This window comes from Pleurodeles waltl, chromosome 11, assembly GCF_031143425.1.
Source record: "Pleurodeles waltl isolate 20211129_DDA chromosome 11, aPleWal1.hap1.20221129, whole genome shotgun sequence".
NCBI lineage: Eukaryota > Metazoa > Chordata > Amphibia > Caudata > Salamandridae > Pleurodeles > Pleurodeles waltl.
The window spans coordinates 967,984,928-968,011,141 of NC_090450.1; the positions used below are offsets into that span (position 1 = coordinate 967,984,928).

Consider the following 26,214-nt stretch of genomic DNA (forward strand, 5'->3'; position numbering starts at 1 on the left):
TTTGTATAAATTGGTGTTGGATTTCTTTGTTTTGTGTGTGTCACTCACGGCCTTTGTGTGTGCAATAAATGCTTAGCATTACCCTCTGATAATCTTGCCTGCTCGCCCACATTGCCACAAAAGAGAGCATTTAGGTTATCATTTTTGTGTCTGTCAGCCAATTGGGGTTTGCCTGGACTCTAAACAGTATACCTCGTTTTGGTCCACTATATAAAGAGCCAACCTCCTACACACCCCCTTTGAGCTGCTTCAAACCTATCCTTTGTGGCTTCACACCCTCATGATGGTGTTTCTCATCGCCATCACATTGGCACAGCGAGTGAGTGAGCGTCAGGCTTTCTCTGTTAATCCACCATACACCACCTTCTTCCCAGACAAACTGGTTCGACAGACACCACTTTCCTTCTTGCTGAATGTTGTGACGTCGTTCCACATCAGCCAAGCTATCACCCTGCCAGCGTTCCATGCTCTACGAAGGAGTAAAGACTTCATCGCTTGCCCCACAAAAGAACACTGAAATGTTACATTGATCATACCAGAGAACACCGGGTGGGGTCCAGCTCTTTGTGGGGTTCGCTAGAGGGTAAAAAAGGCAAAGTTGTGCAGAAATGGACCATATCCTGCTGGATCGTGCTCTGCATCAAAATCTACAACGCATTGGCCAAAAAGCAGCCTGCAGAAGCACTGCATTATCATTCCCCCCGGAGCCAAAACTGCTATCACAGTGTTGGCATGCGGAGTTCCTGTCCCAGACATCTGCCAGGCACCCATCAGGGCATCACCCCATACTTTAACAAAGCACTACTGTCTGGACAGGCAGGTTTGCCTAGAAGGGCATTTCACTCACTTGATCTTACAGGACTTTTCAGTTTGAACCAATTCACAGACCCATCTCCTAATAGGTACTTGTAGGAAGTTGGCTCTGTATGTGCTATTTCAAAGTAAGGAATAGCATGCACAGAGTCCAAGGGTTCCCCTTAGAGGTAAAATAGTGGTAAAAAGAGATAATACTAATGCTCTATTTTGTGGTAGTGTGGTCGAGCAGTAGGCTTATCCAAGGAGTAGTGTTAAGCATTTGTTGTACATACACATAGACAATAAATGAGGTACACACACTCAGAGACAAATCCAGCCAATAGGTTTTGTTATAGAAAAATATATTTTCTTAGTTTATTTTAAGAACCACAGGTTCAAATTTTACATGTGATATCTCATTTGAAAGGTATTGCAGGTAAGTACTCTAGGAACTTTGAATCATTACTTTAGCATGTATACTTTTTACATAAAACACTATAAGCTGTTTTAAAAGTGGACACTTAGTGCAATTTTCACAGTTCCTGGGGGAGGTAAGTTATTGTTAGTTTTAACAGGTAAGTAAGTCACTTACAGGTTTCAGTTTTTGGTCCAAGGTAGCCCACCGTTGGGGGTTCAGAGCAACCCCAAAGTTATCACACCAGCAGCTCAGGGCCGGTCAGGTGCAAAGGTCAAAGAGGTGCCCAAAACACATAGGCTTCAATGGAGAGAAGGGGGGTGCCCCGGTTCCAGTCTGCCAACAGGTAAGTACCCGCGTCTTCGGAGGGCAGACCAGGGGGGTTTTGTAGGGCACCGGGGGGGACACAAGTCAGCAGAAAAAGTACACCCTCAGCAGCGCGGGGGCGGCCGGGTGCAGTGTGCAAACACGCGTCGGGTTTTCAATGGTTTCCTATGAGAGATCAAGGGATCTCTTCAGCGTTGCAGGCAGGCAAGGGGGGGGCTCCTCGGGGTAGCCACCACCTGGGCAAGGGAGAGGGCCTCCTGGGGGTCACTCCTGCACAGGAGTTCCGTTCCTTTAGGTGCTGCGGGTGCAGGGTCTTTTCCAGCCGTCGGGAAATGGAGTTCAGGCAGTCGCGGTCAGGGGGAGCCTCGGGATTCCCTCTGAAGGCGTCGCTGTGGGGGCTCAGGGGGGACAACTTTGGTTACTCACAGTCGTAGAGTCGCCGGAGGGTCCTCCCTGAGTTGGTTGTTCTCCACCAGTCGAGTCGGGGTCGCCGGGTGCAGTGTTGCAAGTCTCACGCTTCTTGCGGGGAGTTGCAGGGGTCTTTAAATCTGCTCCTTGTAACAAAGTTGCAGTTCTTTTGGAGCAGTGCCGCTGTCCTCGGGAGTTTCTTGTCTTTTTCGAAGCAGGGCAGTCCTCAGAGGATTCAGAGGTCGCTGGTCCCTTGGAAAGCTTCGCTGGAGCAGGTTTCTTTGGAAGGCAGGAGACCGGCCGGTAAGTCTGGGGCCAAGGCAGTTGGTGTCTTCTGTTCTTCCTCTGCAGGGGTTTGTCAGCTCAGCAGTCCTTCTTCTTGTTAGTTGCAGGAATCTGTTTTTCTAGGTTCAGGGGAGCCCTTAAATACTAAATTTAAGGGCGTGTTTAGGTCTGGGGGGTTAGTAGCCAATGGCTACTAGCCCTGAGGGTGAGTACACCCTCTTTGTGCCTCCTCCCAAGGGGAGGGGGTCACATCCCTAATCCTATTGGGGGAATCCTCCATCTGCAAGATGGAGGATTTCTAAAAGTGAGTCACTTCAGCTCAGGACACCTTAGGGGCTGTCCTGACTGGCCAGTGACTCCTCCTTGTTGTTTTCTTTGTTTCCTCCAGCCATGCCGCCAAAAGTGGGGGCCGTGGCCGGAGGGGGCGGGCAACTCCACTAAGCTGGAGTGTCCTGCGGTGCTGTGACAAAGGGGTGAGCCTTTGAGGCTCACCGCCAGGTGTTACAGCTCCTGCCTGGGGGAGGTGTTAGCATCTCCACCCAGTGCAGGCTTTGTTACTGGCCTCAGAGTGACAAAGGCACTCTCCCCATGGGGCCAGCAACATGTCTCTAGTGTGGCAGGCTGCTGGAACCAGTCAGCCTACACAGATAGTCGGTTAGGTTTCAGGGGGCACCTCTAAGGTGCCCTCTGTGGTGTATTTTACAATAAAATGTACACTGGCGTCAGTGTGCATTTATTGTGCTGAGAAGTTTGATACCAAACTTCCCAGTTTTCAGTGTAGCCATTATGGTGCTGTGGAGTTCGTGTAAAACAGACTCCCAGACCATATACTCTTATGGCTACCCTGCACTTACAATGTCTAAGGTTTTGCTTAGACACTGTAGGGGCACAGTGCTCATGCACTGGTGCCCTCACCTATGGTATTGTGCACCCTGCCTTAGGGCTGTAAGGCCTGCTAGAGGGGTGTCTTACCTATACTGCATAGGCAGTGAGAGGCTGGCATGGCACCCTGAGGGGAGTGCCATGTCGACTTACTCATTTTGTTCTCACTAGCACACACAAGCTGGTAAGCAGGGTGTCTGTGCTGAGTGAGGGGTCTCTAGGGTGGCATAATGCATGCTGCAGCCCTTAGAGACCTTCCCTGGCATCAGGGCCCTTGGTACCAGAGGTACCAGTTACAAGGGACTTATCTGGATGCCAGGGTGTGCCAATTGTGGAATCAAAAGTACAGGTTAGGGAAAGAACACTGGTGCTGGGGCCTGGTTAGCAGGCCTCAGCACACTTTCAATTCAAAACATAGCATCAGCAAAGGCAAAAATTCAGGGGGTAACCATGCCAAGGAGGCATTTCCTTACACCCCTTCTTTTTTTTTTCCACTTCTCTTTCTCTTCCTTCCTTTCACATCCCTTCTTTTCCTTTCCATCTTTCACCTTTCCTTCTCCTTCCTTCCTTTTCTACTTTGCCTCCTCTTTCCTTTCCTTCTCTCCTTTCTTTCCTCCTTCTTCCCTCGCTTTTTCTTCCTTCCTTATTCTTTCCGGTAACTTTTCTTGGGGACCGTTCACATGGGTGGAGGGAAGTGCCGAGGGGATCTCCTCTCGTCTCCCCGCTTCGGCGCTTTGTCCGCAGCTCGAGGAATCAGCCACCACTCCTTGCGCGTGAGGGTCACCACCAGCACCCCGCGAGTCCCAGGGGGGGGGACCGTGCCTGTTTTTGAATTGCCGCCCCGCCTCACCTCCTCGCCGCGGTCCTGTGCGGCCGCCCCAGGGCCTGTCGTCGCCCTCACCGGTGAGCTCCGCCAGAGGGGGAAGGCCTCACCCCTCCCGTCTGGCCGCAAGCGGAGCGCGGCGCTGCCCGCCCAGGTCGTCCCGAGCCTCGAGCAGGATGTTGGTTGACGCCGGAGACTCTCGGTGTCTCCACGCAGCCAACTCTGGTGTCCGGATGGCTGCAGGGACAACAATATTCCGCTAATCAATGGTGGGCCGCGAGCGGAGCTCGGATCACACATCCGCTCCGGCCGCCATGTTGACCACGCCCCTCAGAAGAACAAGTTACTTAGTTTGGGTAATGCTCTTTCTAATAGGGACTCTATCTAACAACAGATTTGTCACTGGCCCTTCCATCATCCCCATTCTGTAAATTGGACCCTTTCACTAGTAAGATCCCAAGTGTAGGAATCTGCATACTGCTCTAAGTCATTTTGTTGTTGGGGCGCTGCGTCTGGGACCATGGACAGATTCAAAAGCAGTTGATGTCCACGGGCAGAAGTGGTGCTAGCATGGGCCCAGCATGTTATTTCTGGAGCAGAATAGCATCAGTGCATGGCATCACCATCTGGCAACCAGACTTACTACTGCTCGAAAACTTCTGGATCCAGCTAACTAATTAGTTAGAAGCAAAAAAATCAGACTGAGGTTATAACTCCCATCAAATGCATTTCACATATATAATTTAAAAAAATATATATAGAACTCATTCAACTCTCTGCTATTGGTCATGACTTTGTTCTCTGTCACACCAAAGTAGGTTAGCAGATGCCTTGACAGAACGCACTCACTCCACATGCCTGTGTAGCTTTTAAGTGTGCACTTGTTAGTCAGTGATTTAAACAATAAAGGCAATCTGTTGGAGGAATACTGGGCCCAGGAGAATCCCAGGAGAACAGGCCGCTGACATCTCCTCCAACCCAGCCAGTGTTTCCACTTGGATCACAGGCAGCAGCCTCTCCATGAGCGATAACTAATCTCTGGGTCCCACAAGCTTATGAGGGAAATAGGAGGGGGCCATACTTCATTGTCATAGGTGTTCTGATTTCTGGGAGTGTAGAGGCGTCCTGGTATAAGGAGAAGTGCTTCTCAGAATGCTGAAGGTGATGTCCTGGCACTCACCTAGCTTACAATGGCATAAGTTAGGTTACCACAGTGTAGGCCCTCACCCTAGAGTTTCTCCTGTGGTGGAAGCCCCTAGGCTTTTGGCTTCATGAGGACTGTGCCAGATGAAGTCATTGATTTGCATTTAAGGGTATGTTCAGAAAACCTAGAAGTATGCAGGGTGCTGACGCCTACCTGTTTTGCTCTAGGATTTCAGGCGTTCATATTGCCGTAGGAGTATGAATGAGTATTGTGTGCCTGAAACTGTAACAAGGATCCCTATCATAGGTAGCATAGGAGCACCTTCAGAAGTGATTGGATGGTTGTGCCGTGGAGTGAATGAGTAGATGATAGAGTGCAGTGCGTTTGTGGCTTGAGAAGGGGGGGACTGGAGTAGGCAAGGGTGCCTTCATGAGGAGTAAATTAGCATTTCAAGGTAAAAAGTACCGTCCCTGCAACGTCCCCCCACCCCCAACTCACTGAATCTGAGTGCCTGTTTGAAGCCTGAGGACTTCAAAGTGGCACACACTGCCTAAATCAGTAGAGTTGGCAAGTAGGCAGTGGTGGAAAGATTCTCATTACAAGATGGCCACCGCAGGCTTGCATACAGATTCTCATTACAAGATGCCCACCGCAGGCTTGCATACAGATTCTCATTACAAGATGGCCACTGCAGGCTTGCATACAGGATCCACTTTATCCTTATTTTCTTTGTGTGGCTTAAAGTATTTCACACAGTTTTATTGCCACCCTTTCATAGAGCTATGCATTACAATGACTATACTCGTAAATGTTACCACGTAACATTTTCTTTTTCCAGCTGCACACCCTCAAACGAACGTTACTTCTGTTCATAAAACATTTTCTGGTGGTGCCGCGTGAGAATTCCTGCAACAAATTAGATGCTTAAGTGGAACGTTTCAGTGTGAACAAAATATTGCTTAAGTGTAAATGCCATTGCAGCTTTGTGTGGATAAGCACAGACTGTTATTTCTCACTAACTCTCTTGTTTCTGATGAATAATTTAAGGGTGGTGACTATTTCAGCTCTGACCTTTTTGCCATGCTTTGTTTTCAGCCTGCTAGCTGATGCCTTGCTCTCTTTGGCTCACGGACTGGAAAGTTGTTTCTGGCTGCTCACACCGGCACAGCGATGCCCGCTAATTCGCACAGCCTACCTCTGTGTTATTTCACTGCTCAATAGCGTATTATCCTCAGCTTTTAGACAGAGGGTCGAAGAGTCTCTAAGTGCCGAGCTGAGCCACTCTCCCTTGGAACTCCAGGTAAGATGTGTCAATGCATTGCCGGTCTGTGAAGTTTTGTTATGTTTTATGTCATTTATAGACTGCACAAATTATATTCAAATACATTTTGCTGCTAGTTGTAGCAGACAGCTCTGCACAATAGGTTTTGGATTTAGAGACTTAACTTTCACTTGAGAAGTACCCAGTGAACACCATCTGACAGTGTAGTATTCATGTTTTGAGGGCTCCCCTGAAGAAACGATTGCCATACGTGAGGTATGTTCAATATTCTTGAATGCAAGTTAGTGTGTGATGAAGAGGGAGCTGCCAGTCTGCTTGTGACCGTTTCCTCCTCCACCGTCTCTCCCACACTCCCCTCCATTCTTAAATCTGAACCTTGCTCTCGTATCTCTTGTCACATTCTGTGACTCAGGATACGAGCACGGGAACAATACAACACATCTCCTTTCCCAAGGAAATACAAAATTGAAATCCCCCCCATACCCTTACAAATTAAGGAACTTCTAATAATAGAAATGCATACATGAATATATTGAAATAAAACCCTAAGAACATAACACCATTCTAATGCAGCTAACTTATAACATGTTCTTCAGTGATCCATGATAGTCATTAAACCATTCTGGAGCACCGCAAATTTTCTTCCGTCTTGTCAACACCATTCCCTCATTTTGAGTTCCTTGGTCATCATTGGTTGCACTTCCCTTCAACAAGCACTCTGGTATCTTCACTACTTTTTTGTAGTTCTGCACATTCCCATCGCTCCACAACATAGAGTAACAATTTACCCTCTTAACCTGCAAATGTTCTGAAAGCTTTGACAGACCCTTACACTCCTTCCAAACTTTCCTCTCTCTTACCCAATCGTCTTCCATAAATTGTTCACGGTTGTTACTCTCAGGTGCTTCAACTCTTATGTTGTTACTTCTGCCACTCCCTTTCTTACTTCCGTCACTCCATTACTTGTTTGGAACTCCTTACATTAATATTTCTCTGGATTTCCTTCCACTCATGACATCAAAAGGTATTTTCCCAGTAACACTATTTGGAGATGTACAATAGGCCCACACCAGTTTTCTCACAGCTTCTCTCCACTGTCCACCTTGACACAAGGCTAACTGTATACCTTCTTTCAAAGTTCTGTTCCACCTTTCCACAAGACCTTTACTTTGTGGGTAATACACCGAAGATCGAATGTGTTCTACTCCATACACCTTCAAGAAGTCATTCATAATGTGAGACGCAAACTGCACTCCATTATCTGTCAGTGATTTCTGGAACACCCTCTCTTTCCCACAATTCTTCTAAAAATTTAATTGCATCCTGTGTCATCACTTGATCTACGAATTCAACTTCTGGCCACCTTGAAAAGTAACCCACAATTACCATGGCAGATTTAGGTTTGGAACTTAACACTTGATATGGCCCTGTAATATCCAGACCATTTTTTTCCAAGGAGCATCCATTTTTATTGCCTTAACGGGAGGATATCCCTCTATTCTTTGTGATTTATCACTCCATGGCATGACAAACATCCTCTCTTACCACTCTTTCCACCTCTCTGTCTAAGCCTGGCCACCAGTATTCCGCCCTCACTCTCCGCTTAGTTGCACTCATACCACCATGGCCTTCATGATAAAATGTGTCCATAATGCTTCTGGCACTACCAATAATTCTCTTCTTAACAAAACTCCTCCTTCCATCGACAACTGTGTGCACACTTTGCGGAATGATTCTACTTTCTCAGAAGTCTTCCCTCTTTTTGCCCATCCCTCAGTCATATTCTTCATTACCTCTTGTAATGTTTCATCTTCCCTGACCACTTGTAGCCATTCTTCATGACTTATATGACCCTTGGTTGTGTCCTGTACACTGGCCACTAATTCCACTTCATCCTTACAGTCACCGTCCCCTGGGTCACCTGTAGATAGTATTGATAAACAATCAGCTACGACATTCTTCTTACCAGGCATATATTCCATGGTATATGAAAATTACAACATTCTCAAGATCCAACGCAAAATTCTGCATGATGCTTGATTGGTTCCTTTGTTGGTAAACACATCTACTAAGGGGCGGTGATCAGTGCGAATTAAGAATTCCGTTCCCCACACAAACTTTTTGAAATGATTCACTCCGCACTAACATGCAAGGGCTTTTCTTTCTATTGTGGAATACAACCGCTCTGCATTTCTTAGTGGTCTTGATGCATACGCTATGGTCACTTCTTTACCCTGCCTTTGTTCCAAGAGCACAGCGCCCAAACCTACGGTACTTGTGTCAGTACAAAGTATGCTTTTATCATGCGTATCATATGGCTTGAGTGCAGGAGCAGATGTAATTTCTTTCTTAAGCTGTTTGAACTGCTGCTCACATTCCACACACCAATTAAACTTGAAATTTTTTGACAATAACTTCTACATGTATTCAGGTTTATCAGCAAATTTGTGAATGAAATGTGAATAATATTCTGCTAGCCCCAAAAAAGACCATAACTGTTCTTTGTTCTGTGGTGATGGGGCATCTTCAATGGTCTTTACCAATTTCAGCTTTGGCGACACACCTCTTTCATCCAACCAATGCCCAAGATATTCTACACCTTTGACTCCTATTTTGCATTTCTCTATCTCTATGGTTAACCCTTTTTGCTGTAATATTCCTAATACTTTGGACAAAATATAATCGTGTTTTTCCTCATTCTCTGCAAAAATCAAAATATCATCCTGGAAGTAGGTTACATTACTCAGCCCCTTAATTGATGCATTGCCTCTGAAATACTGCAGAGGCTGACCCAAGCCCAAAGGTCATGCGCTTGAACCTGAATGCATCCTCCGGTGTGATAAACGAAGTGAGATGTCTTGACTCCGAATGCAACGCAATTTGGTGATATGCAGACAACAAGTCTAAAGTGGAAAAACTAATTCCCCTTTGTCATCAACATCTCCCCAATATTGGGTAAGGGATGCCTAGCCACCCAAATAGCCTTGTTAAGGTTGCGCCGATCCATGCACATTCTTAGCTCACCATTAGGTTTCTTTGCTAAAACCACTGGGGCAAACCACTCTGAAGCCTCAATTTTCTCAATTATGTCAGGTTCACATAATTTGATCACCTCCTTCTTCAAGGGCTCCCTCATCATCAAAGACACAGTACGAGGCTTGTGCACCACTGGACAAACCCTGTCCCATAAAACTATCTTGTGGGTAAAACCTCTGAGTAATCCCAATTTATTTCTAAACACTCCTGGGAATTTCTTTCGCCGTACCTTTTCACATACTGTATCCTCATCAGACATTGCCCCCAACACCTGATCAGGATGATTAAGATCCAATCTGATCAAGAATTCCCCTTGTTGAGGCCACCCAAACAAACATGACCCATCCTTGGCAATGTATACTTTGGAAAATGTATTCTTGCCCTGGAATTCCAATGTGCCTTCAATATACCCCAACAACTCTATGGGTTTGTTTCCATATGCCGCAAGTTTGATATTGGTTTTGTGATTAGGAAATTTGTCAATATAGTCTTTGCCAATTAAGGTGTAACAGGCACCTGAATCAGCCATCACACACACATCCACGCCATCTACCTTGACAGTACAATATGGGTGCACTACCTCTGAAGAAACTCCTGCTTCACTAATTTGTAGAATAAACTCTTCTCGTTCTCCCAAATCTTCCTGGCTGACCATGCAAATAGATCCTTTTCGTTTCAAAGGATTTCACCCTTCCTTCCCTTTGCAAACTCTTGCAAAGTGTCCTTTTGCCTTGCATTTCCTGCATATTTTCCCAACCGCCGGGCAATTGGGATCAGTGGCCATATGCCCTTTAAGACCGTATTTAAAACATGACTACCCTTTTTGTGCCGTCCAGCTGTTTTGTGAAGATACTATCACCTTTCTACTCTTTACTTATGGGTTGGTCTGCACCACTTTGACTTTCCCTGCACTGTTCGTTACTAGTTCTTTGAGTCCTTCTTCTGTGTTCTGTTAGCAGTGTCTATGGCCTTCACCAGCGTTAGATTTTCTGTGTTCAACAGTTTTTTTTTTTTTTTGTACGTTTGTCATTAATTTACTGCACCAATTGATCTCACAGCATCTCATCCACAAAACCTTTATAGTTGCATGTTGACGCCAGTTTCCGTAATGCTGCCATGAAATTATCAAATTATTTTCCTGGCATTTGTGCTCTTTGCAAAAATTGGAATCTCTCTACTACCTCATTTTTTTAAATTTCCATAGTTCAGATCTAATCTTTTTAAAGCTATTTCAAAATCATCTGTCTGAATCTTCTTCTTCGTCCGGTGCCAGCGCCAGATGTTTTAACATGTGATGGCCCTATACAATGTTTCAGTATGGCTAGTTTGCGAGACGCAGTATATATGGTCAACACCAACAGCTTCCACTTATGCCTGAAAACCTTGCTTCCAGTCTTCCCATGTGATCACTGGCTCACCAGGCATGTTTAAACATTGGGTGGGTGCAGTCATGCCTTGTATTTGGTTGCAGATGTTAAAATCGGTACGTTTTCTGGATAGTGATGATCACCAAATGGTTAATTATTTTGTTTTTCTTAAATACTAGTGTGCACAACACCACACAAGATTATGATTAACTTACTGGAATATGTAGGAAAGCCAATCTTTTTGGCATGGTTGCCCCCACTTTTTGCCTGTTGTCAGTGTGCTTAGACTGTTTCCACTGGTATCCTGCTGACCAGGACCCCAGTGATTGTGCTCTCTCCTCTGAATTTAGTTGCCTTGGTACCCTTTTACACCCCACAATTGGCATACTGGTGTACCACTGTAAGTCCCTATTATATGGTACTTAGGTATCCAGGGCATTGGTTCACCAGGGGTCCCCCATGGGCTGCAGCATGTATTATGCCACCCATGAGAGCCCATGCAAACTGTCTGCAGGCCTCCCATTTGCAGCATGCGTGAAAAGGTGCATGCACCCTTTCACTGCTCGTCACTACACCAGGTCACTAAGTCACCCCTATGGTAGGCCCTTCCAGCCGTAAGGACAGGGTGCAGGTCTCCTATGTGTGGCCACCCCTGCAAGAGCAGAGGTGCTCCTATGAACTCCACTTCTAATTCTCTGGACTTCATAAGTGCGGGGAAGCCATTTTAGCTATGTACTGGCGATAGGTCACTACCTATGGTCCAGCTCCATAATGAACCTAAGCATGTTTGGTATCAAACATTTCAGAATCATACACCAATACAGATGCCAATATTGGTGGCATGATTGCATGCACTCTGAGGGCACCTTAGAGGACCCCTCCCCCCAGCATTGCTCCTATCAGTATTCCAGGGTCTGCGAGTAGCCCATGCTGCTGCAGTCCCTCAGAAAGGATTCTGCCCTACTACTGCTTCACCAGCTCAAGCAGGCAAAAGCAAAACAAAAGATTTCCTGTGTGATAGGGGTGCAACCTCCTCTCCCTTGGAAATATTGTTACAAGGCTGGGAAGTGGTAGCATCCCTTCACCACCGGCTTGCTTTGAAGGACACATTTGGTGCCCTTCTTGCATAATCCGGTTTGCACCAGTCCAGGGATCCCCGGTCCCTGCTCTGGGGCGAAACTACGCAAAGGAAAGGGGAGTGACCACTCCCCTGTCCATCACCACCCCATGGGTGGTGCCCAGAGCTCCTCTAGGTGGCCACTTGATTCTGCCTTCTTGAAACCAAGTTTGGCAGAGGCCCCTGGGAGCATCTGAGTGGTCAGGTCAAGCAGGTGACGTTAGTGACCCCCTCTGATATGTATTCACCTTGCAAAGAGGCCAAGCCCCTTTTTGGGCTATTTAGAGACTCCCTCGTGGGTGGGGTCCCTAGATTCGACATGCAAGACTCCACCAGGACTCCTCTGCAACGACGACTTCTGCTCCTGGCCACCGTAGCCGCTGCTGGACTTCACAGGAACAGAACATGACTGCAACCCCGATACGAACTCGCCCTGCAACATTGTTTCAGCGGCTCTTGTCAGCCCTTTGCAACATTTCCACAGCTGTGCATCCCATGGGGTCGGTAAGACTTCAGCTGCACCAAAGAAACAAGAAGGAATCTCCCTTGGAGTGAAGGAGTCACTCCCCTACATCAGCAGGCACCTAAGGCAACGACGTCTGGCTGCTGAGATCTGCTGTCTTCTGGCCCTGCGAAGATTCTCCAACACAGGTGGTGGTTCTGAGGGGTCCTCTTTGCCTTCTGTCCAACTTGGGAGACAGTGAGCCTTTTCCTCTTCCTCCAGGACGGAATCCCTGTGCACTGCGACTGTTGCAACAAACAAGGCATGTTGACTCCTGCTCCGAGGGATCATCAGGCTCCAAGTAGCCCCGACCCCCAGCACTCTACTCCTGCAAGGACAGTCTCCTCTCTGCTGCTCCAGCGACGTGGGACTAATCATCAGGTGTGTTGACTGGGCCTTACTGCAATTTACTGTGCCTGCTGCCAGTGGGTTGCTCGTGAGGGCTCCAACTGCTTCTGCTGGCTCTCCTGTCTTCCTAGGGTCAGCCCGGGCTCCCCTCGAAAGGTTGATTCCTGCAAATCTTCTTCAGCTCCAACTTGCATTTGCTTGTGCTTGTTGGTGGTCCTCCTGACCACTTACCCATCTGCAATCGAGTGACCGTCGAGGGACAGCTCCTAGATGACTTCAGGGACTCCTCTGCAGCTCCTGGACTCCGCAGCTGGCCTTTAATCATCAACGTCCTCCCAGATCTTCACCCACAGAAGGGTGGGCATTGCCTCCTGCCCCACCTGGACACTCCCGCGTGGACTGGACTTTGTCCACCGTTGGGTTCCACCAGTTTGGTCCTGTTCTTGCATTGTTCCTATCATAAGTCCCCATGTTAGCCTATGGGACGACCTGGTAAATTACCTCTGCTCTCCTGGTCGCTTGGGGCATTCTAGGTACTCACCTCTAGGGATTCCATATTCTCCCAGCTCTTGGCCAACTATTCCATATCCTCTGGTGGGGGACCCATTCTCGCATTCCACTCTTTTAGTATATGGTTTGGCCCCCAATAGGGCCCTTGCTATTTTTAGGTTCCTTTCATGTGAGATAAGTTCCTGTGTGACTGTGGTATTGCAAGTGCTTCACACTCCTCCTAGATAAGTCTTGACTACACACCACAGCTACCACTAGAGAGCCCTGAATTCCTAGACACTGTAACACTTACTAATAAAGGTTTCCAGGACCTGGTATAAGGTGCCAACACCATAGGTGTCCACCACAAACCAGGCCAGCCTCCTACAGAATATAAAAGGTGTGCTTAAAAGGTCTTTTCCTTTTCTTTCATTTTTTGTGCTGAAATGACAGGTGTGCGCGTCACAGCGCGCAGGAAAGATGTTCACTTTAGCTGTGTTCCAAAACAACTAGAACATGCTATCAATCCTGGGCCAGTTGCTTAGCAACTACTGTAATTCAAAATGGTGGTGTGCGTGTCACAGCGCTGGTATCACCTGAGGCTGTAGGATGTTGTTAGGCAACATCATGACTGTGTGCTCCTCATGAGTTACGCCGCACCATAAACCACGCGTGCTAGTGTTCACCAACTGTTAATGGCCTGGTACTGGACCTATTATGCACTAACCTGCTTCATCTTGGTTGCTGCCTCAATCGTTGGGTGGTAACGGCCATAGCCTCTGCACTGCTTTGTGCCAATGCGTCCTGCAGAGCGTGGGCTGGGCCACAAATGCTGTCTGCTTCCTTCATTGAACGCTCTCCACTTCTCTGGCCATCCTCGTCGCCAGTGAAGAAACAATGGCCACACTTGAGGTATGTTCAATAATCTTTAATGCTAGTTAATGTGTGATGAAGAGGGAGCTGCCGGTCTGATCATTACCGTTTCCTCCCTCAGTCTCTCACACCCCCCCACCCCATGCTCGAATCCGAACCCTGCTCTCGTATCTCTTGTCACGTTATGTGACTCGAGATACGAGCATGGGAACAATACAACTCCCCTTTATTGCCTAGATTAAGATTTAAACAGGAACACAGTTGCAGTGTAGCCTGGACTAGTTCTGCTGAATCTAGACAGTCGGTCAAAGTAATGGTGCCATGCCACATTGCCAGAAACGCTAAGAAAAAGCAAGTGTCTCTCCTCCTTCAATTCACACATAGACAGAGAGCAGCATGCAAACTCCTCGGGAGGTGGTTTGGTACACGCCTCCCTCTTTTGAACACTTCCTCCACCTTCCTAGTTATGATGTTGAAATCTGGCAGTATATAGGCATAACTGGCTTGGGACCAGAGCACCGAATCCTGCTATTGTCAATTAGATGGATCACATAAAACTTTGTGGTCAAGGGTTCTGGCCCAGCCTGACCTTTCATTTACTTTTTTCCCACAGTCCTACTTGTACTTACGAATCATTTGCTTGCCTGCAAATGCCATCATTTATTGACGACCAGTCTGGTTCTGTCTCCTCATAGCCCATATGATGCTTGACTTTGTAGCCTTCAGTCATTTACAAAATGAACACAGTTTACACTGCATATATTTCACCACTGCCTTTTTCTTTCCTGTTGCTGTTCTACTGCCCAGGTGGGACTGACCGCATTCCGCCAGGTGTGTGCTCGCTACCTCTGCACTGCTGCAGCAGCCTCTGGTGACACAGCAAGACATGAACTGGTGTGCAGACTAATACGAGAGACTGAGCCAGATGTGCAGGTGTCTGTCCTGACCTGGATGACCAAGCAACAGGATGCGAGCATGGATACAGCTCTGGTGGGGGCTCTGAGCAGGACACTGCAGGTGAGGCCTGCTTTTATCGCTTGAGGGGGGGCAAAAATGACACAGTATTACTAACCTCTGCATGGATTCTGCCTTCCCTAAATAGATGTAAGCCCCTTTTGAGGCAATGTGCAGCTGCAATGCCTTTTAACACACTGATGTGCAGGTCTAGACGAACTCCACAAAGTGGCAGGAGTGTGGTGGTAACTGCAGTAAGCGTGCAATGGTGATGTGGAAATGAATCCCTCACAAAGGAGAGAACAATACCAGACTTTCAGTTATGGGGTATTTGAGGTACAGGGTGCACCACACTGTGGTTTCACAAGGAAATAGCTATGGACTACTACTCTGAATAAGGAGCATAGCGTCCCCCATTCTTAGCCAGGCCTCAGAGGGCCTACTACTGCATCCACTTTGAGATGGCAAAATATAAATAGTGAAACAAAAAAAATAGATGTTAAAAAGGAAAGAAGGGTATATACATAATGTTGCACAAAGAGGCACAGCGTTGGCAATCCTGGTGGGTCTGGCTTAGAAATAGGTGTTTCTTCAGTAATTGATGAGTTTAGGCACTCAGTAAGAGATCATACATGCACTCTGTCACTCATCATGCACTCATGCATCCATTCATAAGCCCACTGACTCGTTATTGCATACACCTATTTATAACTACACATATAAACGTAAAAATATATGCAAGGTAAACAAAAGCATTTAAGTAGAAGAAAGAAAATATGCTGCTACCTAAACAAATGATTGCTATAGCAAATACGTACAGACTTGAATGAAATTAAACATAGCAGTGGATAGCAAGCTTGCAATGGTGTTGCACGTAGTATATAGTTGTTTTAAAATTCCATCGGTGTTGTCATATTTAGAACCAACTTGTTGGCCATCTTGGAATAATGAAAGATGATACAATATGGGCAATATGTTTCAGTGATGGTCGCCTGGTTTAGAGCTGCACGGAATGAGACGAGCTGTACATGAATAAAGGGCCTTCAAGCGGCCTGTTGACACTATCTGGTGAACTGTAGTATATTCTCAAAAAATTAAACTAAAAAAAGAGGATAAGCAAAGAAATTAAGGGGACTTATAAAAGGAGAAAATGTAAAACGAAATAACCAGTCCACTAGGACAGGCACTTAAGTGCACTCATTTTCAGGCAGCTGTGCACGTGTGATGAGAAAAAATGTGTCAGTCACAGAGCTGGTGGCTGAAATGGACTAACTCATTTCCCCTTGCTGTATTACACACTCACACCCCCCCCCTCCCTGAACCCCCACAATCACCCCTCCCTGCCGATCGGAGGGGGGGAGGGGGCGGGGGGTCAGGGGATGGGGTGGAGCAAGACCCTGATTGGCTGGCCACAACCAGACTGAAAATTATCAGCTGCCATTTTGTTTCTCGCAACAGCTGGGGTAAACAAGAGTGTAAAAACATATAAGAGGTCAGGAGACAGGTATCCTAACCCCGTAGGACACATGGAGGGGTTGGGCAAAAAAAATACCAATTTTTTTTTTTTTCGGACAGCCTGGGGGATCCACTGCAGGTCAGCAAAAACTTTTTTTTTTTTTTTTAAATACACCCACTACATCCATCCCCACGTTGCGCACGACCAACGGCTGTGCGCAGCCTGGTTTTGGGTGCATGTAGAAGGATTGTCCAGGCTATTCGGCCAACCCCTGCTGCACACGTCCTAACATGAGGTAAGTAGATATTACTTTACATTAAAAATCGAAATTCACTGAAAAAAACAAAGGTTACAGGGACGTTAGGTTGATGTTTTACCCGTACCATAGAAATTCAACAGTTATAGTTATCAACCTAACAATAACGTCTTGTAACCATTGGTGCTTTCATTATTTTTTATATATATATATATATATATATATATATATATATATATATATATATATATATGTTCGATGGCATGTGTAGCTGCAGATACACATGCTGTGCAGATCCCGCCATTTGGTGTTGGGCTCGGAGTGTTACAAGTTGTTTTTCTTCGAAGAAGTCTTTTTCGAGTCACGAGACCGAGGGACTCCTCCCATTTCGACTCCATTGCGCATGGGCGTCGACTCCATCTTAGATTGTTTTTTTTCCGCCATCGGGTTCGGACGTGTTCCTTTTCGCTCCGTGTTTCGGGTCGGAAAGTTAGTTAGAATCTCGGAAAAAACGTCGGTATTTGCGTTCGGTATCGGGTTAGTTACAACAGATCGACACCGAATTTTGAATTGCTCCGGTGGCCCTTCGGGGTTTTTTCGATCCCCCGTCGGGGCCTGGTCGGCCCGCCCATGTGCGACTTCAAGGCTGATGGAACGGACCCCGTTCCGCTTCTGTCCAAAATGCCATAACAAGTATCCGTATACGGATCAGCATCTGGTCTGTAACTTGTGCTTATCCCCAGAGCACAAGGAAGATACTTGTGAGGCCTGTCAAGCGTTTCGGTCCAGAAAGACGTTAAGAGACCGAAGAGCCAGAAGATTGCAGATGGCGTCGACGCCGACAGGACAAGAGCTTTTCGAGGAAGAAGAGGAAGCTTTCTCTATCCAAGAGTCGGACTCGGAAGAGCTCGAGGCCGAAGAAATGCCGAAAACCGTGAGTAAGACGTCGAAACATAAGACTCACGAGAAGTCAACAAAAGCCCAGGGGACGCCACCGCCAACAGGCCATGGCTTAACCCAAAAAATAGGTGACCGAGCCAAGGCACCGAAAAAGGGCATGCTGGTGTCGAAGTCATCCGACTCCGGTCGAGATACCACCACACAGCAATCTCGGACCCGAGACATCGGCTCCGAGAAATTTCGGCACCGTGACAGCGGCACCGAACAAATTCGGCACCGAGAAACCTCCACGCCGAAAATTACAAAGGTTTCTTCGGAGCCTAAAAAGACATCCGAAAAAGTTTCGGTTCCGAAACATCCAGCCTCGGAGCCGAAAACAGGTTCCTATACAGAGGAACAAGGATTGTCCTCCCAAATGCAAAAACATAGATTTGGAGAGGAACTTCAAGCTGTAGAGCCAGACTATACTCAAAGAAGAAGGCTCGACATTCATCAAGACACAGGGAGAATAACCACTCTTCCCCCAATTAAAATTAAAAGAAAACTTGCCTTTCAAAAAAAGGACAAGGAGCCACAGGCAAAGGTGGCAAAGAAAACAACTCCACCACCGTCTCCACCACCATCAGTGCACACATCACCAGTAGCAACTCCTCCACTGATGCACTCCCCGACTCATACTGCCATGAGTCAAGATGATCCCGATGCATGGGACCTTTACGATGCTCCAGTATCGGACAACAGCCCAGACTCGTACCTTGCCAGGCCGTCCCCTCCTGAGGACAGTACATCTTACACACAGGTGATCGCAAGGGCAGCTGCTTTCCATAACGTCACCTTGCATTCCGAACCAATTGAGGATGACTTTTTGTTTAACACGCTATCCTCCACTCATAGCCAATACCAAAGACTACCTATGCTCCCAGGAATGATAAAACATTCAAAATAAGTCTTTCAGGATCCTGTTAAAGGCCGAGCCATAACTCCAAGGGTGGAGAAAAAGTACAAGCCACCGCCAACAGATCCTGTTTATATTACAACCCAGTTAACACCAGACTCAGTAGTTGTCGGGGCAGCTCGTAAGAGAGCAAACTCTCATACCTCGGGGGACGCACCACCTCCAGACAAAGAGAGTCGCAAATTTGATGCTGCGGGCAAAAGGGTTGCAGCACAAGCAGCAAACCAATGGCGCATTGCCAATTCACAAGCGCTTTTGGCAAGATATGATAGAGCTCACTGGGATGAGATGCAACATTTGATAGAACACTTACCCAAGGAGTTCCAAAAAAGAGCACAACAAGTGGTGGAAGAAGGACAAAGTATCTCTAATAATCAGATACGGTCTTCAATGGATGCAGCAGATACGGCTGCAAGGACAGTAAATACTGCAATAACAATAAGAAGGCACGCATGGCTGCGCACGTCAGGTTTCAAGCCGGAAATTCAACAAGCTGTGCTAAATATGCCATTTAATGAACAGCAGTTGTTTGGGCCGGAAGTCGACACTGCTATTGATAAACTCAAAAAAGACACTGATACAGCAAAAGCCATGGGCGCACTCTACTCCCCGCAGAGCAGAGGCACATTTCGCAAAACACCTTTTAGGGGAGGGTTTCGAGGACAACCTACAGAAACCACAACATCACAAACAAGGCCCACTTACCAAAGCCAATATCAGCGGGGAAGTTTTCGGGGGCAATATAGAGGGGGACAATTCCAAAAAAATAGAGGAAAATTCCAAAGCCCCAAAAGTCCTCAAAATAAGCAGTGACTTACAAGTCACACATCCCCATCACATAACACCTGTGGGGGGAAGACTAAGCCAATTTTACAAACATTGGGAGGAGATAACAACAGATACTTGGGTACTAGCAATTATCCAGCATGGTTATTGCATAGAATTTCGCGAATTCCCTCCAACAGTCCCACCGAAAACACACAGTATGTCAAAACAACATATAAATCTTCTAGGATTAGAAGTTCAAGCATTGCTCCAAAAAGAGGCAATAGAATTAGTACCAAAACAGGAACTAAACACAGGAGTTTACTCACTGTACTTTCTGATACCCAAGAAAGACAAAACTCTATGACCTATACTAGACCTCACAATATTAAATACATACATCAAGTCAGACCACTTTCACATGGTTACATTACAAGAAGTAATCCCACTGCTCAAACAACAAGACTACATGACAACACTGGATCTAAAGGATGCATATTTCCATATACCAATACATCCTTCACACAGAAAGTATCTAAGGTTTGTATTCCAAGGGATACATTACCAATTCAAAGTGTTGCCATTCGGAATAACGACTGTGCCAAGAGTTTTTACAAAATGTCTAGCAGTAGTAGCTGCACATATCAGAAGGCAGCAAATACATGTGTTCCCGTACCTAGACGATTGGTTAATCAAAACCAACACGCAAATACAGTGTTCACAACACACAAATTATGTCATAGAAACCCTACACAAACTAGGTTTCTCAATCAATTACTCAAAGTCACACTTTCTGCCGTGTCAAACACAGCAATACCTAGGAGCAACAATCAACACAATAAAAGGAATTGCCACTCCAAGTCCACAAAGAGTCCAAACATTCCACAATGTAATACAAGCCATGTATCCAAACCAAAAGATACAGGTCAAATTAGTAATGAAACTCCTAGGCATGATGTCCTCATGCATAGCCATTGTCCCAAACGCAAGGTTGCACATGCGGCCCTTACAACAGTGCCTAGCATCACAGTGGTCACAGGCACAGGGTCAACTTCTAGATCTGGTGTTGATAGACCGCCAAACATACATCTCGCTTCAATGGTGGAACAGTATAAATTTAAACCAAGGGTGGCCTTTTCAAGACCCAGTGCCACAATACGTAATAACGACAGATGCATCCATGACAGGGTGGGGAGCACACCTCAATCAGCACAGCATCCAAGGACAATGGGACATTCAGCAAAGACAGTTTCATATAAACCACTTAGAACTGTTAGCTGTGTTTCTAGCGCTCAAAGCATTTCAACCCATAATAACTCACAAATACAGTCTTGTCAAAACAGACAACATGACAACAATGTATTACCTAAACAAACAGGGAGGAACACACTCGACACAGTTGTGTCTCCTAACACAAAAAATATGGCATTGGGCGATTCACAACCACATTCGCCTAATAGCACAATTTATTCCAGGGATTCAGAATCAGTTAGCAGACAATCTCTCTCGGGATCACCAACAGATCCACGAATGGGAAATTCACCCCCAAATACTGAACACTTACTTCAGAATGTGGGGAACGCCACAAATAGATCTATTTGCAACAAAAGAAAACTCAAAATGCCAAAACTTTGCATCCAGGTACCCACAACATCAGTCTCAGGGCAATGCACTATGGATGAACTGGTCAGGGATATTTGCGTACGCTTTTCCCCCTCTCCCACTTCTTCCATATCTAGTAAACAAGTTGAGTCAAAACAAACTCATACTAATAGCACCGACATGGGCAAGGCAACCTTGGTACACAACACTACTAGACCTATCAGTAGTACCTCATGTCAAACTGCCAAACAGACCAGATCTGTTAACACAACACAAACAACAGATCAGACATCCAAATCCAGCATCGCTGAATCTAGCAATTTGGCTCCTGAAATCCTAGAATTCGGGCACTTAGACCTCACACAGGAATGTATGGAGGTCATAAAACAAGCTAGAAAACCTACCACTAGACACTGCTATGCAAATAAGTGGAAAAGATTTGTTTATTACTGCCATAATAATCAAATTCAACCTTTACACGCATCTGCAAAAGAAATAGTAGGATACTTACTACATTTGCAAAAATCTAAACTAGCTTTCTCTTCCATTAAAATACATCTTATGGCAATTTCAGCTTACCTGCAAATTACGCACTCAACTTCATTGTTTAGGATACCAGTCATAAAAGCGTTTATGGAAGGCCTAAAGAGAATTATACCACCAAGAACACCACCAGTTCCTTCATGGAACCTCAACATTGTCTTAACACGACTCATGGGTCCACCTTTTGAGCCCATGCACTCTTGTGAAATGCAATACTTAACGTGGAAAGTAGCATTTTTAATTGCCATCACATCTCTAAGAAGAGTGAGTGAAATTCAAGCATTTACCATTCAAGAACCATTTATTCAAATACACAAGAATAAAGTTGTTCTACGGACCAATCCTAAATTTTTACCAAAAGTAATCTCACCGTTCCACTTGAATCAAACGGTAGAGTTACCAGTGTTCTTCCCACAGCCAGATTCTGTAGCTGAAAGAGCACTACATACATTAGACATCAAAAGAGCACTAATGTACTACATTGACCGAACAAAACTAATTCGAAAGACAAAACAACTATTTATCGCCTTTCAAAAACCTCATACAGGAAATCCAATTTCAAAACAAGGCATTGCTAGATGGATAGTTAAGTGCATTCAAACCTGCTATCTTAAAGCTAAAAGAGAACTGCCTATTACACCAAAGGCACACTCAACCAGAAAAAAGGGTGCTACCATGGCCTTTCTAGGAAATATTCCAATGAACGAAATATGTAAGGCAGCAACATGGTCTACGCCTCATACATTTACCAAGCACTACTGTGTAGATGTGTTAACTGCACAACAAGCAACAGTAGGTCAAGCTGTACTAAGAACATTATTTCAAACTACTTCAACTCCTACAGGCTGAACCACCGCTTTTGGGGAGAAAACTGCTTACTAGTCTATGCACAGCATGTGTATCTGCAGCTACACATGCCATCGAACGGAAAATGTCACTTACCCAGTGTACATCTGTCCGTGGCATTAGTCGCTGCAGATTCACATGCGCCCACCCGCCTCCCCGGGAGCCTGTAGCCGTTTAGAAGTAGATCTTAAACATTTGTACATTTGTAAATATATTACTTGAAACTTCATTATGTACATACGCATTCACTCCATTGCATGGGCACTATTACTAGCATACACAACTCCTACCTCACCCTCTGCGGGGAAAACAATCTAAGATGGAGTCGACGCCCATGCGCAATGGAGTCGAAATGGGAGGAGTCCCTCGTCTCGTGACTCGAAAAAGACTTCTTCGAAGAAAAACAACTTGTAACACTCCGAGCCCAACACCAGATGGCGGGATGTGCACAGCATGTGAATCTGTAGCGACTAATGCCACGAACAGATGTACACTGGGTAAGTGACATTTTATATATATATATATATATATATATATATATATATATTTATTTGTTGGCATGTGTAGCTGCAAATACGCATGCTATGCATATCTCTTCCGACATTAAGTGTTGGGCTCGGAGTGTTACAAGTTGTTTTTCTTTGAAGAAGTCTTTTCGGAGTCACAGGATCGAGTGACTCCTCTCGGTTACAGTGCGCATGGGCATCGACTCCATTGTTAGATTGTTTTCTTTCCGCTGTCAGGTTCGGACATGTTTCCTTTCGCTCTGAGATTTCGAATTAGAAACCTTAGAAAACTAATTCAATCATCGGTATTGTTTTGATCGTGTTCCATCTAGTCTCATACTGATAGTACCGTTTGAATATAGGTTTCGCCCTTTTGGTCGCATGCACCTGACTGGCCTTTTCGGGCCTACCGCATGGAAGCCTGATAGCTCGGACTCCATTTTGATTCTGTCCTTGGTGCCACACGAAGTTTCCCTATACAGACCAACCCCTGGTTTGTAACTTGTGTCTTTGTCTGGACCACCGATAAGAGGATTGTGAGGCCTGTCGATCATTTTGATCCAAGAAGACCTTGAGAGATCGAAGGTTAGAGATGACGTCGAAGAGTACAGAGCATCTCGGCATCATGGAAGAAGAACAGGTGCAGTCAGCAGTCTCCATCCGAGCAAGAATCAGAAGAGGATACTCCTATCACTGCTGGCCAGCATGCGAGTACGTCTGCCCCTACTCCCACAAATAAAAACGTACCGAAGGCCTTGGGTACACCACTGCCGGAAGGCCATGGTTAGGCCCGAAAAAAGACTATCGTCGACCGGCCTTCGGGTTCGGCGCCGAAAAAGGCCACTCCACCGTCCACTTTGGAGTCGAGTAAGTCGGTTAAATGTTCTGCCTGAGACTCCAGTAAGCGTCCTCACTCCTCTGAGTCGAAGCTTCAACGCCCTGCTTCGGAGCCGAAACAGCCGTCTTCATTTTCGGGACCGAAAAAGATCCAAACTTGGGAACCGAAGAAAGCCTCTTATACAGAGGAACAAAGACTTGCGAGCTGACTCAAGCAAGCCTCGAAGCCAATGCAAGAATCTTACAGACCTTCTGATGAGAACACAGAGATTCAGCCTATATTGGAGGTTATGGATGAGACAATCCAGAATCCATATACACAAGGAGACTGGCAGAATTATTACAAAACTTCCTTTAAAAACTAAAAGAAAGCTAGCTTTTCAAGAGGAATTAGACTCTGCTCAGCCACCAGCAAAAACCCCAAAACAAAAAGAGAATCCAGTACCTGTCCCTACTTCTCCTTCTCATTCTCCACGGGTTTCTTTTTCACCTCCACACAATAGCCCACCACTGTTGCCTTCTCCAATGCACTTACAATATTCTCATGGAGATACAGTGGATCCCTGGGATCTCTATGACCTGGATCCTATTCCAGATAATGATCCTGACTTGTACCACTCAAAGCCTTCTCCACCAGAGGACACTTCTGCATACACGCAGGTTGTTTCCAGGGCAGCTGCTTATCATGGGGTACTTATGTATATTGAGCCCCAAGAGGAAGATTTCTTGTTCAACACTGTCTTCTACTCACTCTAGAGACCAGTGCATTCCCATGTTGCCTGGAATAGTCAAACATGCAGACCAAATTTTTAGTGAGCCAGTCAAAGCGAGAATAATCACTCCAAGAATTGACAAAAAATACAAACCTGCTCCTACAGCCCCGGACTACATCACACACCAAGTTCCTCCAGATTCAGTGGTGGTGAGTGCGGTTAGAAAAACGGCTAATAGCCAGTCTTCAGGGAATGCTCCTCCACCTGATAAAGAGAGCAGAAAGTTTGATGCCGCTGGCAAAAGAGTGGCCACACAAGCCGCCAACCAATGGCAAATTGCGAATTCGCAAGCACTTCTTGCCAGATATGATAGAGCCCACTGGGATGAGATGCAAGAACTCATACAGCCCCTCCCAAAAGAGCATCAAAAGAGAGCATAACAGACAGTAGAAGAGGGCAAGGCCATAAGTAACAACCAGATAAGGTCTGCCCTAGATGCTGCTGATACAGCAGCAAGAAGTATAAATACTGCCATTACAATAAGAAGACATGCATGGTTACGCTCTTCTGGTTTTAAACCAGAAATCCAACAGGCAGTACTTCACATGCCTTTTGATGATAAACACTTATTTGGACCTGAAGTCGATACCATAGAGAAGCTGAGGAAAGACTCATACTGCCAAAGCTATGGGAGCATAATACACCATACCATATAGAGGCTCCTTTCGAAGGCCACAGTTTAGGGGGGGGATTTAAACCACAATCCTCTGAAGCTTCTACCTCCCAAACAAAGCAGGGACAGCAGCAGCAACAATATCAGAGAGGGGGGTTTAGAGGATCCTATAGAGGACAGTATTTTAGAAGCAGAGGAAAGTTCCACGCCTCAAAACAAGCCACTACACTGTCCAAACAGTGACTTCTTTCCCACCCCTCTACCCCACACATCTCGGGGGGGAAGACTCCAACAATTCCACTCTCATTGGCAAAATATCACCACAGACAACTGGGTGTTATCAATTATCCGCAATGGCTATTGCCTAGAATTAATCTCCATCCCTCCAAACATTCAACCAAGTTACCACAAACCGTCTCCAGAACACAACGTTCTGTTGCAACAGAAGGTACAATCTCTACTACTAAAAGAAGCAATAGAATTAGTCCCACACTCTCAGCAAGGAACAGGAGTATACTCACTGTACTTCCTCATTCCCAAAAAAGATGGCTCTCTAATGCCTGTCCTAAATCTCAGGCCACTCAATCTATAAATCCTGTCAGAACATTTTCACATGGTAACTCTGCAGGATGTCATTCCACTACTACAACAATAAGATTACTGACTGCTTTAGACCTCAAAGATGCGTACTTCCATTTACCCATCCATCCAGCTGACAGAAAATACCTCAGGTTTGTCATAGCAGGAAAACATTACCAGTTCAAAGTTCTGCCATTCGGCATAACAACAGCTCTAAGAGTGTTCACAAAATGTCTAGCAGTAGTAGCAGCCTACTTAAGAAGGCAACACATTCACGTCTTTCCATATCTAGACGATTGGCTAATAAAATCAAGCAATTTTACACAATGTCAACAACACACTCAGTATGTAATAGAAACCCTACATACACTAGGGTTCACTCTAAATTACCAGAAATCTCACCTTCAACCAGCACAAGTACAACCTTACCTAGGTGCTATTCTCAATACTCAAAAAGCCCCAGCATATCCATATACACAAAGGGTACAAGCTTTCCAAAATCTCATACCACACATACAGCCAAATCAACAGTACAC

At 45.8% G+C, this 26,214-nt stretch overlaps 1 protein-coding gene across 2 annotated transcripts in view; it reads left to right on the plus strand.

Moving 5' to 3' along the window:
* LOC138266435 (tRNA (32-2'-O)-methyltransferase regulator THADA-like) overlaps window positions 1-26,214 on the plus strand; it is a 166,040-nt gene that overhangs the window by 102,392 nt on the left and 37,434 nt on the right. For both annotated transcript variants that reach the window (XM_069215199.1, XM_069215200.1), the window contains exons 25-26: window positions 6,175-6,379; window positions 14,901-15,110. In XM_069215199.1, coding sequence (XP_069071300.1) covers window positions 6,175-6,379; window positions 14,901-15,110 — 415 coding nt within the window. The remainder of the gene's footprint in view (window positions 1-6,174; window positions 6,380-14,900; window positions 15,111-26,214) is intronic.